Raw genomic sequence first — 17162 nt, forward strand, 5'->3', positions numbered from 1 at the left:
TTTCCTGGAAAACACTGGTGTCACATGGATACAATCTAAAAAATGGGGAAAGTACCTGATTAATGCCTGGTTTACCTCCCGCTTCCCACCACATGAAGTTGTGGTGGTGTGCAGTAGCATCTGGCATGTAATGTTGGATCTACTTTCCTGGGTGCTAAAATTTCCCTGAGTCTCCCGTAGTGACCACCATAAATTGTGCCTCTACATACTATCCATGAAACCATCTCAGGCATCAAGGAAATCTTGAGCCTAAGTCTGATGAGGAGTTGCACATACCTGTGGCACGTATTACAGGGAACTCAAAACCACAGACAAACATTTGGTCTATCATTGGAAAGTCACTAAAGGGTTTTTTCAGACTGTAAAATCTCTGACTCCCAGGGTGAATCTGCCATGTCTCAGTGTAGTGGGGGTAGGGTCTGATGCTGGCTAAAGAGCAACAAATGCAGTAATGAGCAGGCACGAGTTGTCAGGGAATATGTTAGAGCATCCTATGTGTATGCACATGGCTGGAACAGAGAACCAGATACTGCCATGGCTTCTGTGACATGTGTGAGTTTCATATTTTCTTTAAAAAAAAGGGTTTGGAGGCAGGTCTTCAATATAACAAGAGTTCTGAGGCACAGAAACCTGTAATCTGGAGTCCAGCTTCATCTTCTTTCTAGTAAATTGTACCCTGTAGTATAGAAAAATCCTGCCACAAAGAAAGGTGATCCCTCTATGATCCAGAATGAATTGAACAGCCTAAGGCATAGAAGGAAAATTTCGGGATTTACACATTAAGTCTTGCCACCTGGATGCTGGATGTAGCATGTCCTGACTTCTGTTTATAAGTAAGTTTTCCTAAGCTTATGAATTTTGTCAAGAAAAGATGTCTGGCCTTGGTTTGTCAAAAGCTAAGGTCACTTTTTATTCTGACAACATAAAAGCCACTTGACCAAGCTGATAATGTGTTCCCAAACCCATTTCTGAATTTCTTTCCTAATGGCTTTTGTGAATCTAGGCTGAAGAATTTTAATGGCACATTAAGAAAGGGTAGTGAAAGTCTCAGCAGAGAGAATTGTGCGTTCTTAAAAATCACAGTGCTAGTCACTGACTGGGGAGGACTGCCCAGTATAATAATTTCATGAGAACATTGAACACACTACTGATCATCAGTCTTCATATTTGTTATCAGAAAACACCTTTTATTAGAAGAGAGTGGTTTTTACTTATTCTTCCTGTGATATGTGTGTGTGTGTGTGTGTGTGTGTGTGTGTATACACATACATACACACAGTAAGAATTTTTGATAAATAAACATGTAGAAGTAAATTGAAACTGAAATAAATATCCAAATTAAAATGAATGTGCATAATAAAATGAGGATTACTATAAAAAAATTACCATTACCTTCTCATGCATTTGCCTTTGAGCTGAGCATGTCAGAAATTGACTGTCTTAACAAATTTCCAGTGCACTATGTAAATGCATATTAATTAGTCATCATGTTAAACACTAACACATAGATTACTGGTCCCTTTTACTAGTACAATAATTAGGCAATTAAAGGCATTAAACCATGTGTAGCTGGGATTTCACAGGAAGACAATAACTAATATTACGCGTAAAACTTTATGTCAATGTAAATGTTCCAGAAATCCCTGTGGGCCAATACTCTCATGCTATAGCAGTTAAAAGTCTTTGTGAATGAGAGCCCAGGTTAGATCCCAATTCTTCTATTTATTGATGTGTGACAACGACTGAATCCTTAGTTTTCTAACCTCCACAGTTAATGTTAACTGTCTCATAGATTTTATGATAATGGGAGGCAATGCTAGCACAATGTTTCAACCTTAAATGGGATCTATTGAGAATTTTTGCTTTTACCATATTCATTTGGCTCTGTTTGTCTTATTATGAACAACTTTATCTTTTCCTCTTTCCTCCCCTAGGGATATGAAACCTGACAATATTTTACTTGATGAACATGGTAAGTAAACCATCCCTATGACGGGTATACAACACACTGATTGCCCTAGCATGGTTCATTTGATGTATACATGTATATGCACATCTATGTCTGTGTGTAAGAGATATGAAATAGGCAAACTTTATAACAATGGACTAATCTAATAATAGACTCTTGAATAGCATTGGATTGACATAATGAGAAAGTCATTTTCTTCCAGTACCACTTCTCTTCCACAGAAGTATTTCTTAGTTTCTGTACTAGTTTTTCTTAACATTTTTCATGGAAAGATATTGCCTTTCCACAGAGAATTTGAAGGTAATAGTATTTGTCAAGCAGCTGAGATGATTTTGTCAACGTTTCCTTTCATTCTTTGCATGTTATGAAGGCAAGTTCCTTCTGCATTTACATGAGAGCTATCGAGTCTTATATTCACTTTTTTTTTCAGTTAAGAAAAATTGATGAGCTTAAAGAAATAAAATATAATGTAATTATGCAAGAATAGTGCAAAAATGTTATTATGAGGCCCAGATATAAAACTGATAGAAGAAAGTGCCAATAATCATAAAGGGGGTTGGTGGATGCCTAGAGTTCAAGAGCTGCTGTTAGAGACAAGCTTTTGCCAACATAATGAGACACACCCAGTCTCTTTTTAATATGCTTAACACTTTTTTAAAATTGTATGTGTATTAGTGTTTTGAGTGTATGTATGTCTGTGCACCATGTGTGTACTCTGCCAGGCCATAAGAAGACATAGATTGGCCTAGAACTGGAGTTGCAGATTGCTGTGAACCTCTTGTGGCTGTTGCTAGTTAAGCCTGGGTCCTCTGGAAGAGCAGCAATTGCTCTCTTTTGTACATTTTATAACATCTGTCTGGTCTTATTTGTACTACATCAAGGAATAATGTATGGTATACAGCTTTCATGGTGTCGATGGAAGAGCTTCTGATGGGCACTGTTGGCAGTACGTGCTTCCAGGTTCTGGGCAACTTATTAGGATAGATGAAAAGGGCACACAGATGGCAAAGCATTTTTATTTAAAGACAGTTGAGGTTACACTGTAAAGGAACAGTAGCCTGCTGGAGTTAGGATGTCCAAGAGCTCCAGTTATTGTTTGAGTGTAAATTTTTTATGGGGCTCAGGAGGAAGAGTTGGTTGCAAGGAGTAGGGTCTTTCTGTTTTGTTTGATAGGCTTAAGTGATGTTGTCTGCTCTTGTTTAGTGTAAATGCCCTTTCCCACAGTGCATCTGATTTTAATAATACGCATGCCCAATTTTGCAAAGCATAAGAGAGTAAACAGAAGAGTTTACCCAAAAGTTCACTTGGAGGATACATTTACCGTAACGTACATCAATCCTAAACCAATTGGGTGTAGATGGCCAATGTTTCTGCCTCCCTCATTTCTTGCTCTGTCTTAAAACATGCTCAAATAAAAATGGGTATTGCTATGGGGCCATCAAGGAGCAACTCACTGTTTGAAGCAGGTATACATGCAGACAGATGCAGGTGGAGGTCCTGGGTTTCTAGGTGAATTGTTAGAGACGTACTCTGTATGGCTCAAGCTGTGTGGAGTTCCAGGTTTCTCAGCTTGCCTGATTCAACAGTCGTGGTTTTATCCTTGTTCTGTGTTGGAAATTGTCTGCAAAGCAAAGCTAAGCCTGTGAAGATCCATATTCATTTCACTTATTCAATAAACAGAATTTGCAATTAGAAATGAAACTCTAAGTATTATTTATATCATTTATTTGCCTATGGAAATTGAAACTTGATTTTTTTTTCCAGACCCACCCTACCTCAGAGAGCTAAGAAACACCTTTGCGCATGGCCCCTGATCTCCAAGGACAAAGTCATTACTTATTTATGGCCTGTCTAAAGGGATTTTTCCCCCCACTTCCTTCCAATGTCTTATTTCTTTAACGTTATAGCTTCTGACATTTTGGAACACATTTCTGAGCCTCAGAAATGTGAGCAATGTTGAGACTCAGCATGAAGGTGACCTTGATGAAAACACCAGCTCTCCCAGTCTTCTATGGGAGGCAGGATCCTCCCATGCCTGCTTTATTTTTTTTTAACTATTTCATTGGATATTCTCTGAATTTATGTTTCAAATGTTATCCCATCACACACACACACACACACACACACACACACACACACACACACACACTGCTTGTACCCCACTTCCCCCACCACTTGCTTCCATGAAGGTGCTTCCTCTCCCAATCACCCTCTCCAACTCAGTGCTTTGTCATTCCCCTACACTGGGAAAACACATCTTTACTGGACCAAAGGCCTCTCCTCCCACTGATGCCAGATAATGCTATCCTCTGCTACATATGCAACTGAAGCCATGGGTCTCTCCATGTGTGTTCACTGGTTGGTGTTTTAGTCCATGGGAGTTCTGGAGAGTTTGGTTGGTTGATAATGTTCTTCCCATTATGACCCATTATGAAAGGGTCATAAACCCTTTCAGCTCCTTCAGTCCTTTCTCTAGCTCTTTCATTGGGGTGCCTGTGTGCAGTCTGATAGTTAGCTGTGAGCATCCTCAGTTGTATCTGTATGATACTGGCAGAGCCTCTGAGGAGGCATGCATATCTGGTTCCTACCAGTAAGTACTTCTTAACATCAGCAATAGTGCTTGGGTTTGGTGGTTGCATATGGGGTAGTTTTCCAGGTGAGGTAGTCTCTGAATGATCTTTCCTTCAATCCCTGCTCCTCTGTCTTAGAAGGGAGAACAAAACACTGTACATGCCCATGCCTGCTTTAAATATACTTTGTGAATCTTCATAATGGAGGAGAAGCATAGCTTACATAGGATCCCTTTTTCTTGGTTTTTTGTTGTTTTATTTTGTTTGTTTGTTCATTTTTTTATTTAAACAAAAGCAACTCTGTGCTACTAAGAATTCTGAAAACCATGGCTGGTCAAGCAGAATGAGTTTTTTTGTTTGTTTGTTTTGTTTTGTTTTGTTTTTGTTTGTTTGTTTGTTTTATTTTCCTTTTCTGACAGACAGATGCCCTTAGGCAAGAATTCCTGTCACTTCATTTGTAAAGAGTAGAGACAAGTAGATCTTACCCAAGGAAGCATTTCCATTTCAGTTTTTACTCTTGGTAGTTAGAACAAACATGCTTCATCCTGTTGTCCTTCACTTCACTTCCTCCTCCTCCTCATTACTTTTTTTTCTTGGAAATCAGTGATTATAGATGAGGAAGAAAGTGAGTGAGTCAACTAATTCCCAAGATTAAATCCACTGAGAGCCTAGTCTTGGGGAAAACTTCGGGAAGCCAGATTGCTTTAGAACCTAGTTGACTACTCACTAGCTCTCAGAGTTGAGTGATGTTGCCTTAAACAGACTCTGTGCCTTGCTCTCTTTGGAAAACAAGAATATCTACATTCTGGGGTAATTACAAATATTGACACAACCGTGGAGATACCAACCAATGCTTCAATGGCAACCATACAAAAGGAAAAAAAAAAACCCAACAACTCTGAGAATCAGTTGGGAGCATGACTTCCATGAGACTTTAGAGGCTTTCAGGGCTGTGTAGATACTCTGTATGGCTTTGTGTAGAGCAGCGTGTATCTGATGTAGCCAAGATCTGTATGAGTATAGTGTATGAAAGTTAACTGCTTACTAATCTTCCCCAAAGATTTGCTTTGGCTCTTAAGATGTGATGTTCAGAAGATCTTTCTTTTCATACTGAATCTTGAATTTAAACTAGATCATTTATCCTTAATTTTCAAATACCTCCACATGCCATGGTCCATTCAGGCTTCCTTCACTTGCACAGTTATCTAAGGTTACTGTTCTTGACATTTTCACTCTGGTCAGGACTTTGTGGCTTGAAGTGGGGAAACTGCCTTGCCAGTCTTCCTGGGGAAAGTTCCAGTGTTTCAGATGATAGGTAATCTCCAATGTTCCTTTTCACTCTCGTAGCTTCAAGATTTAAGCATCATCATCATCAACAACAACAAAAAGAACTATATTAAAATCCCATTCTGAACTCCCCTTCAGAATTGTTGCTCTTAATGAAAGAAAAAAAATTCTCTGGCAATGAGTAAAGTAGAAACAGACAGAGTCAAAACAAAAATCTGGGATACATTTTGTAAACATTATCCCGGGGATCCCTTTTTAGAGAAAATAATTGTTTTGAAGTAATTTTCATTTAGGTTATAAAAAAAATCTAGGACTTCAACAGTGTTCATGAGCCACAGTTCTTTGTTTTGTAAGTGATTGAAGTCCCCAGCTCCTGGTGTGGTTGTTTCTATGAGACCCAGTGGCACCTCAAACAGATGCCTGCCCTTTGGAGCAGCAGCTGCCCTGATTTTCCATGTACCTCTTAGAGTTGGCACTTCAATCATCTCCACCACCACATTTTCAATATATCACCCCTGGCATGGAGATTTTAATAGCTGTGATGGGCAGCTGTGTGATTTCTCTTACATGCATCCTCTGTGCTTCTTTCAATTGACTGTTGTCTGCAGCATTCTGTGGCTATCTTAATTCACCTGTGCGTAGTAGCAGGCTGAGCCTTTGTTTTATTCTAATGATTCATATCGTTTATATTCACCAGCCAATAGTGCCATTTATGTGAGCTCACCCAAGATGGAGACTCTTTCCACAGTGCAGCATTTGACATGAAAAATGTTTTTCATTTTGAGCACTGAAGTTGCTGTTCCCCACAGACATCTTACGTATACTAGTTCAGAACCAATATGGCAACAGGTCTTGGATGAATCACTGCTCACTGTCCTGAAACATATTTTTTTTAATTCCCTGTCAGTTAAAGTGGCTAATCCAATTCTATCACTTCCATAATGTCCAGAAATGTGGTGTTATTCAGGAAACACATGCTATATCCATAGGAATAATAATGCCTACCTGGCATATCAAAGGCTCTAGTCATTATAAGATTAGCCTCAATTTAGTGTCTAAATATCATCTGTAGTCACAAAAGAGGGTGGTATCAGTTTAGTCTTGAGCATGAAAAAGAAAAGAGCTTTCTGTTTTATCAACTTCTTCCATGTGGAGTCCAACAAGTGCTGAAAAATTAAGACGTCCCATTGAAGATGTAAGTTGATACATGTGACCCCAGATAATGACGGCCATGTCTTAGCTAATGTTGAGAACATCATAGGAAGCATGTATTGGATATATTGTAAACACCTGTAAATGGGAGCATTTTAATAGTTATGGCCACAATCGGCTCGTTAACTATGATGTCCTAGAGAAATGTGTTGGTGGAAAGTGCCTCAGACTAAGCAGAGCCAGAGTGAGGAAGAATATAGCTAATGACAACCATGGTAGCTGAACTCAGCAGCCCTATAAAATGAGTTGAGATCATTAAGCCGGCCAAGGTGGAACCCTCCCCCAGGTATCTAGATCAGGAAATCCTTAGTCTTTTACCAGAGACCTTATACCAAACAACTTACAGTGCCCAGGTCAGCCCCATGGCAAAGACTTAATAACTCTAGTATCTCTATAGTCCTGGTCTTAAGAAGCTTTCTTCCACGAGTTACTTGGAGGCCTAGATTGTGGAAGAAGGCATACAATCTCAAGGAACATCTTTATTCCTTCAGTCCCATCAGAGTGAGCCCACCCTTGGATGTCACCCTCCCAGCACAGGAGAGAACCTAGCAGCAACCATGAGAACGGAGGCTCAGCCTCATGGATAGGACCGGAAAGTTGTTAATGGCGATCGGCTAGAACTCCCATAAATCCTAGGCCTCAGATAATTCTTTTCTGTTCTTTCTCATTTCCCACAGGGTGAACTAGTCTGAGTTAATAAAAACTTCTCTGGGCTTGTGACAGAACACAAAGCATGTTGGGAGATCCAGAATCTGAACCAAAATTTCACTAGGGCAAAATCTTGATTCTAAAGTAGCCTCTAGATCTTAACTCTTATTCTGTCAATTCTGGATCCTAGGAACTTTGCCACACGCTAGGTTACCTAGACAACAGGGACCACTTCACTGGGACAAACTGGGGCAGCATCTTGAACCCTGAAGGAATCATGAAAATGTTAATGGGAATACAGTCAGCAGTAAATCAGCCAAATTGTCCAGAAAATTATCAGTGATGACCAGTGATGATGGGTATTTTTTTCTTTGTGTGTTTGGTTTTGTTTGTTTTTTTGCCTGAAATGGCCTCACTATTCCACAGAGCCAGGTCTCCTTTCTAAGCAGTGATGTCAAACTCCCACTGGTATCATGGTCATCTAAAGAGTATACTTAAGTGCTGGGACATGGACCTTAGTGTTTCTGATTCATAAATTAGGAGAGGCTCAGAGTTTTGCACTCCTTCCAAGTTCCTGAGTGGTACTGATGCTTCTCATTCAAGAACAGGCTCCAGGAACTGGGTGTATCCAAAGCATCCTTCACATTCCTCTTCAACACGAGTCTAGGTAACCTCTGAACAGAGACTGGACTACATCCTCAGGTTTCAGGAAAGGGATCAATGTCTGGATGCTCCTGATCATCCTTCTGGGGTTTGCTCTTTCCAATGCAGGTGCCATGCTTTCCTGTCAGCCCAGTCGTAGTTGCAGGAGAGTGAGACAAGGGCATATGTGTTTTGTAGAAAGTATACCTTGGTTTCTCATAGTGATTTTCAACAACTCTACCCTGACAAGTGCTGGGCTGTCAGGGAACTGCTAGCTTTCAGTTTCCTATGACCTTATGTGGTAAGACTAGCGTACAACTGACCTGTCTGAGGTGACATGGCTGGTTAATGGTGGAGACAAGACTTAATGCCATGCATTGTGACTCCAGAGAGCAAGCTCATGATAATGACAATTTCAGGCCCACTTAATTTTCATCGAGTTCTAAGAGTGTCCAATATTTGGAGCATAAACTATAGAGAAGTAGATGCACACTATTTATGTATGGTGCATTTCTTACAAAATTAAGTGCTACACATGCATTTTATTGCTGTATGTTACAACCTCAAAATCCTCATTTTATTGCTGTGTGTCTGTGTCGTAACTTACAGAGGCCCTAGATATCATCTAACCTACCCATTTTTGTTTTTTTTTTCATTAATCTGATTATTTATTTTACATTCTAATCACAGTTCCCCTTCTTTCTCTTTTCCCAATCCCAACCTCCTATACCCCCTTCTCCCATTCACTTGCCCCTTCTCCTTAGAGACTCTCCATAAAGAAGGGAAGGCCCACTCCTGGGTGCCAACCCACCCTGGCATATTAAGTCTTATCAGGACTAAATGCATCCTCTCTCAGTAAGGCCCGAAAAGTCAGCATAGGTAGGAGAAAGGGATCCAAAGCTAGTCAATGGAGTCAGAGAAAGTCCCTATTCCAATTGTTAGGGGACACACATGAAGACCAAGCTGCACATCTGCTACAAATATCAGTGACCTAGGTCCAGCCTGCACATGCTCTTTGGTGGTTCAGTCTCTGTGAGCACCCATGGGCCCAGGTTAGTTGTCTCTGTAGGTCTTCTTGTGGTGTCCTTGATTTTTTTTTTTGGGTTCCTTCAATTCTTCTCTCAACTCTCTTTGTTTTTTTTTTTTTTTTAATGTAGGAAATGTTAGGCTCGATGTAAAAAAAGGACTTAATGTCTACTACCTATCAGGGAGGGACAGAGGTCTGTACATAGACCATGTCTCCTAGACCCCAATCCTCTTAATAAAACACTGATGTTGCCTGTTGTCTTTTGATAGAATTCATTTGTTAGAGGTCACTGAATGCAATCTTCCCTGTTTGGCTCCTCCATGTAATGGTGTCTTAAAAAAAAAAAAAAAACAAAACAAAACAAAACAAAACAAGAACAGCAGCAACAACAGAAAAATGTAGATCCATGCCTAGAATATAATAGTTTTCCTCGTATTTTTAAACATATTTCATGAGAGACCATGAGAATTGTCATGCATTGCATGGTAGGCATTGTATGGTATGCACAGGATAAACAGTCTAGACCAGTGCCAGGACGCAGTAGTACACAGAAGAGCTCATGGAGCATGAGCCCATCTACCAAATTTCAAATAGTCTAAGGTTAATAAACTACAAGCTTATAATCAGAGACTAATGACTGCATATCATGTTCTGACTGCTGCAGGCCTGCTGGTTTAAGACTTCATTGGTCTTGAGGCTGGAATAAAGGAGGTTTTATTGCCTGTACTCAGTTGAAGCTAGCATACCAGAACTAACAGGCTAAACACCCAGATCTTTTCAATTAGACGTATGGCTGTTCTTCTTGGTTGAAGGGTTTTAACATTCTTCCGGTCTTCCTCTCCCCCAGGGCACGTACACATCACAGACTTCAACATTGCTGCTATGCTGCCCAAGGAGACTCGGATCACCACTGTAGCTGGCACCAAGCCTTACATGGGTGAGTACAAGCAGCTTCACAAGTGTTCTCTGTTTGTAAGAACAGATCTTGTGTTTCTGATTCTTCTAGATACCTACCATTCATAAGGACTTAGACCTGGAGCTGACAACCTCCTTTCTGGTTGGCTTTATTTGGGAACTATTGATTTCATGGGTCTGAAGTCAGGCTGAGCCTTCTGCGTTACCAAGCTACACAGGACGATCTTGATTCAACTGGGACTTCAGTCCCATTCTGCAAATGCTATTATATGACCTTGTGCATCTGTTCTTGAGAGAAAAAAATGCATTTAGCCAGTGACTAATCACCTGTGTATGTGGAAGGGCTGTGAGATGACAGTGACCCATCAACAAGCAGCTTCCATAATGCCTATAATGTCGGTACTTCGTGCAGCGTGTGTGCCAATAAAACAAATCAAACAGAAAGAATCAGAAATACGTAGAGTCAAAACAAATAATAAAATTAATACCACCAGTGTTTTTTAGAATAACACTGGACACATGCACAATGCAGTAAGGTTTTCAAGCCACCTTCCCAGTTATGGGATTAGCTTCAGTTTCATTTTCATAACAATCTCATCAATTAGTTTTTTTTTTTAAGAGGTAAATATTGTGCCTGAGGATTGTTCTGTTATATTCATGCCTTTATTTACAGTGATTTGTGGAACTGTTTCCCCCCCCACCCCTTGATGATTAAGAACTCACAAAGGGGTGATTAACAATGTAGGGACAGGAGTCAAATAACCCATAAAATCTACATTTAATTGTAGCAACAAATTCCAACGTCAAGTGTTAGTGTGTTTTGTCTGCAGAGAGACGTTATGTCAGTAGAACTTGCTGTACCCTGTCTCCACTCTGGAAAATATAGAGAACTATTTATCAGGTGGCATGTGCTTTTTACAGTCATGGAGTACATCCCTTTCCCATATTATTACCAAAGATGTGACTTAATACTCCTAATTATCTGTCAATTATTGGGTTGGCAGTAATAACAGGATCCTAAGATTCAAACTTGGATTAGGTGTTTGTATGCTGGGCGAGCTGATTCCTGAGTTAACAGACCCTAGTTGTTCCTGAGGGTTTGTCGACTGTGGAGTCAAGTTTTAGCAGTGGAGATGGAAAATTGACTGTATTTGGTGGAACTAGGTTGAGCCTGTGGTCTAGGTTCACGAGGTGCACACACTGTGGGATTGGAGTTTCAAAGGGAGTTTCTGTATGGCTTACTGGAGATATCAACAGTCACAGTACAGGCTAACTGCACTGGACTTTCTCAGGGTGAGTCCCCTGAAATCATCAGACTTAGAAAGTCATTAGGTGACTACTGTGCAAACTAAATTGACAAGCTCTGCTAACCTTGGGACAGACTCTTCATACTTTCGGGAGGATTCCATGATCTCTTTTACATGTCAAACCCTAAGCAGTACTTACTAGGAAACAAGAGATAGAGATGTGTAAGATCCAGCCCAGTTCTGCATCTCTACACTGAGGTGTAAAAAATATCCAGCCTGGGCAGGTGGGCGTATGAGTTCTCAGAGACCACTTTTCAAAATCGACCATACTGGCTTTAAAATATTTGAAACATTATAATAATCAAAGGGATCAAGATGTATTAGGTCATAATGCTCCATAAGTGGGGTGGGGGTGGGATACCAACCAGATAAAGCAAGACATTAAACAACGCAGGGTTGCTAGCCAATGACCAAAGATGAAAATCCACTTTCTACTTTTGCATCTCTCTTAATTAGTTAAGATTACCAGACTGCTGAAATGGAAGGGGTTCTGTGAGGGTAGGATGAATGGAACAAGCTAGATGTGCTCAGAGACTAACACGGGAAAATGGCTGAACTCGAAAAGTGGAGGAGAGCAATGCCACTTTAATTTTCCCTTTCAGTATTTTCTTTTCTTCCTGTGATGAGACACAGGGGAGGGGGACGCTAACAGAAAAGGCCACCACAAGATTGTCTCTGGAAAAATAAAAGTGAGCCTATTTTATGTAACATTTGTACGACTGCAGATTTCATGGCTTTTCAATGACCAGTGGGGGAATAAATCTCTTTTGTCATTTCTAAAATAATGGGCACATAGAATTCAGCCCATTTTTCTTCTTAAAACCCATGACAATCTAGTGATAAAAGGGAATATCCAGGCCTGCTGGTCTGTCCAGTTTGTTCCCCACGTTTCCTGGGTTTCCACATTATAGGCTATTTTCTTGGCGCCAAATCAGAAAGTGTGCAGCTGAGGTTTCTGCGGATGATTTCCATGGTGATAGAAAAGGGAGGGCACCTTTCTCTCCTCTCCCCGGTCATTTTAAGTATATATCTGTATAATTTAATTTTTTTCACAGTTGTCATTTCTAGCATTTCATAGAATAAAACTGGTAAATTAAGAGTCTAAGCACAAGGCTGGGCACTGGGCCACGTTCACGCTTTTTAATGGGAAACTGTAATATTTACCAAACTCTTTCTGTGGACAAACATATTTATCTTTACATTTTTTAGAAGCCAGATTAGACTAAGCCTCCTTAATATAAATAAACGTTACAGCAATTGCTATCATGGAGTGAGCACTTAAAATGTCCCACATGCGTTATGTCTTTAATATTTATTGCATCGTTAAAACAATCCTTTGAGGTAGATATTGCTACTATTTTTATTCATACATTGAAACATCCAACCCAGAAAGAAAATGATATAATCATAACCATAGAGCAAGTGATTGGCAGAGCATGAAATTAAATGTGAATCTAGAAGCATTTGGCCTGGAACATTTGGGGGGATGGCAGTCTAAAGCTATAATGACTGACATTTGCTTGCAAGTTGTGTACATTCTGGTAACAAGCCTTGGGTTGCTGACTCTAGAAACTACTCTGTGTGGCAATAATGATTGCTCCTCTCACTTTAGAAGTGGCCCAATCTGGTCAGTTAGGAAGCAGGTCCAACGAGGAGCTAGGAGCATGGTCTAAGCCAGTGGCTTTCAACCTGTGGGTTGAGACCTCTTTAGGAATGAAATGACCTCTTCATATATCAGGTATCCTTCATATCTGATATTTACATTATGATTCATTGCAGTCCAAAATTACAGTTATGGAATGACAATGAAAATAGTTTTATAGTTGGGGTAGATACAACCTGAGGAACTGTATTAAAGAGTCACAGCATTAGGAAGGTTGAGAACCACTGGTTTAAGCCATCTGATGCCTTCCGTTCAAGTCAGTCAACACATCTCTACTGGTAATGATGCCCTCTTCCCTCTGCCCACACAGCCTGAGTCTTGTCTGACAACGAATGCTATTCATTTTTCCATGTCAGTAAATAGACTAATGTTCTTGTCATGTGCTGTAGATCACTCTGCATTCATATTCCAAAATGTATGGTGTACAATATATATACAATTTTTACTTATTAACCAAAACTAACTTTGCAAGAAAAACATTCCTGGTTGCAGGATATGTCAGTGTCTCTGTCAGAAGATTCACGTTGACTTCTACTTGCACTGGAAGAATTTGACACACAAACTTCCCCATGTCTTTACTCCTCCCTGGTATCAGGACCTCACATCTTCCAAAAGTGATCAGTAAAAGTGTGTGGGGACACATTGTGATATTGAAATCCATCTGTTACCTTTTATAAATTTTCTGTTCACAGACTGTTATTGTTGGGCCTATTCTTCTTCCCTTTTCTTGTGCTTCTTGGTGATTATGGGAATAATTCTCACCTTTATGCATGGGAAATATTAAATCCTAGATCCTAGCATGTGATAGTTATTGTTTTATTGGTACAGGAGTGCCCTGACTCCTTGATTTGTTAGTTTTGAAATTCATTGTTTTGAGGCAGAGTCCCTCCATGTTGTTCTGGCTGGCCTGGAACTTTCTACATAGCTCTGACTTTGAACATGAAGCAATCTCCTTGCTTTTGTCTGCTGATTGCTGGGTTGTCTGCATGAACATTGAATTTCTTGTTGATATCATCAAACTGTTCATATTTGTGTGGAGGGCTAGGACTTTTGCCCCAGGCCTGGTACATAGAGTCCATGCCCTGTCTCTCAGGTATGCCTATGGGCTTGCTTGGGGGTTTCTGTTACGGATGCTATTATTTCTACTTAGATTCCCTTATTCCAAGCTCTTAGATATTATTGTATTTATTTTTACTTGATACCAGTTCTACACTACTTTCACTGAACATGTATTTAACTAAGGACTTTTATTTGTGTTAGGTTATTGGGTAATTATTTAGACATCCTACATAAAAATCACACCCTTCCCATGCTAATTTAAAAATCATTCATCATTTAAATAACGTTTAATATTAGCACCGGTACTCTGGGGCTTTTGGTATTAATTGCCATAGCTTTATTTTACTTTATGTACTTTCCAGTCATTGCCTCCCTCCCCCTCCCACAGTTTTTCTCTTCCCCCTTGTCTCCCATAGGGTCCCCATCCCAAGCCTCCCTCTTACATGGGGTCTCAAGTCTCTTGGGGGTAGAGCACATCTTCTCCCATTGAGTCTAGACCAGACAGATCTCTACTCCATATGTGCCAGGAGCCTGGGACCAGGCCCGTGTGTGCTCCTGGTTGGTATCTCAGTCTCTGGGAGCTCCCTAGGGTCTGGGTTGGTTGAGATTGATGGTCTTTCTATGGGGTTGCTCTCCCCTTCAGCTTCTTCAATCCTTCTTCCCCTAATTCAACCATAAGGGTCACCAACTTCAGTCTAATGGTTGAGTGTAAGTATCTGCTTCTGTTTCAGCCAACTGCTGAATTATTGTATCTTTATAATGTATGTTAACATATAGAATATACATTTTTTTTCTGTTTTCTTTTTCTTCCCCAAAACTCATCATTTGCACTTTTTTTTCTCAAGAATGAGATTTGGGATCATTTCTGTAAAATTTTGTGAGTTGTTTTCATTATATTAAAGAATTATTGGGGGTGTATGTCTTTCCTTACATCCTGGCAAAAACTCAATGTCTTTATTTTTAGATTCTAAACACATCGGATGACGATGATCAAATACCCAATTAAATATGTAAATTATGACAATCATATTAGTAGTCAGCGGAGATTCGCTTTATCTTGCAATGAAATAAGACAGCACCTGCAACAGACCAGTGCAAGTGGGAAAGACTGTTGAACCAAAGGAACTATGTCCCATTGTCTTGGTGTGAGCACACAGCCCTTTGAGTAGCTTGACCTTATCTGGGTGCATGACATATATAATCAGCATACCCCATGCAGACAACATCAGTAAAGATACAGGATCATACTGGCTCAGGGATGGTCAAACAGCACTGTTTGCAACACTCCTAAATTGAAAATAACCCCAATAGCCCTCCACCATGGGACAGGTGTGTAAATGACCATGTATTCCTGTAGCGTTAAATTCAAAGTAACCAAGCCTGGGAATTTGAATAAATCACAAACAAAGACTGAACCAATAAAAGCAAGACGCCAGTGACTACAGAGACGAGCATGAGACTTAATAGAAGGCAAGGGTGTTTCCCTTCCTTTTTCCTCTTTCGTTTTGTTACTGTTCCGTTCAATATCATTGCTTGAAACAACTTTTGTAATAGCTTCAGAACTAGCGACTTCCTCAGCCCACTAGTTTACGGTCGGTCCCAGGGAGGTATATATAATATAGGCAAAATTAAACTGCAGTTTAGAAATGCATAAACTATTGTAAACAATTACTCAATTATAATCCTGGATGGTGAGTTCCAGGCAAGATGAACAGGGCAGAGTGCAGTGGTGGAAGCAAGACTGTGCTTCTCCCTGGGTGGTAGTTACAGGGATGCTGGCTTCTGGATACTTTCTCATTTCTCTGATGTTTCAGATACTTTCTGAATGCATATGTTGAAAGACTCTTTAAAAAAAAGAAAACAGTTCTACACAAAAGCCCCCCAGTGTATTTGGAGGAAAAGGGGTGTCGTTCCAGTTCTGTGTGGCTTCTCTCAGGAGCAGGGCATCTTCTCAAAGAGTCAGACAAAGCCCTTCAGCATCTCCCTCTGCATCTTTGAGGGCTTAAAGTGTCATGATACTTTTGAGTGTTGTGGTTTTTGCTCTTAAACTCTCATCATAAGTTTAAGAGCTCAGTGCTTAGCACCCAATGAATATTTGCTTAGTAAAGGAATGCATATACAAATGCCTCTGTGTTTGAAAACAGAAGAAATAGGAGACAAGCAGGTAGACACTTGCAGTGGAAAATATCAACAACAACAGAAACAATAGTCACATCTCTTCCCAGAATGACCTGATCTGACACAGTGTGCTACTTTTGTGGAGTAATGCTTATTTTGTTTGGCATTTTTCTAAGAGCAGTTCCCCTGCCATACCTTCAAATTGTCTGGATGTCTTCTAAGTGCAGTGCTGGACAGCTGTCTCCTTGGAGATGAGTGGGGATACAATACTGAAAAAGGAACACAAAGATACAGTCCGTTCTGTCTGGGTGCATCTCACTGGGAGTGAGAGCAGAGTAGGGTCAGACCCATTATCCTCCCAGTAGTGCTAGGACTTGGGACTGGAAGAAAGAACAGTGATGTGTGAAACATGAATTCACCAGGACGTGAGACCTACTTAGTCGTCCGGTGCAAAGCTCTTAGAGTCAGTTCTTAGCATAAGGATGTCCTCGGTCTACAACTGTTAACAGAAAGCTGTCCACAGAAATTTAGTCAGGATTCAAATGCACAGGCAAGCAAGCTTGAGTATACAGATCCCAGGTCTTCAAGATTTCCTTTGCCCAGCATCAGCACCTTACCACAGAAGGCTCGGCATCAGCCCTGGGTACCTTTAAACCCGGCCAATTCTTTTCTTACTATTTTTTTTCTTTTTTTTGATTTTGCAAATGGCAGGCACTTGGTTGACATTTAGACGTGCATTCATTCC

The 17162-nt window shown here is 40.3% G+C and overlaps 1 protein-coding gene across 1 annotated transcript in view; it reads left to right on the top strand.

Annotated features, from left to right (window-relative positions):
* The window catches only part of STK32A (serine/threonine kinase 32A), a gene marked incomplete at both ends in the record, with an annotated part of 106709 nt that overhangs the window by 77476 nt on the left and 12071 nt on the right, over window positions 1–17162 (top strand). The window contains 2 exons of the mRNA XM_080920277.1: window positions 1935–1972; window positions 10203–10292. Of these exons, the coding sequence (XP_080776403.1) occupies window positions 1935–1972; window positions 10203–10292 (128 nt within the window). The remainder of the gene's footprint in view (window positions 1–1934; window positions 1973–10202; window positions 10293–17162) is intronic.

Source organism: Micromys minutus (genome assembly GCF_963924665.1).
Source record: "Micromys minutus genome assembly, chromosome: 8".
Classification (NCBI taxonomy): domain Eukaryota; kingdom Metazoa; phylum Chordata; class Mammalia; order Rodentia; family Muridae; genus Micromys; species Micromys minutus.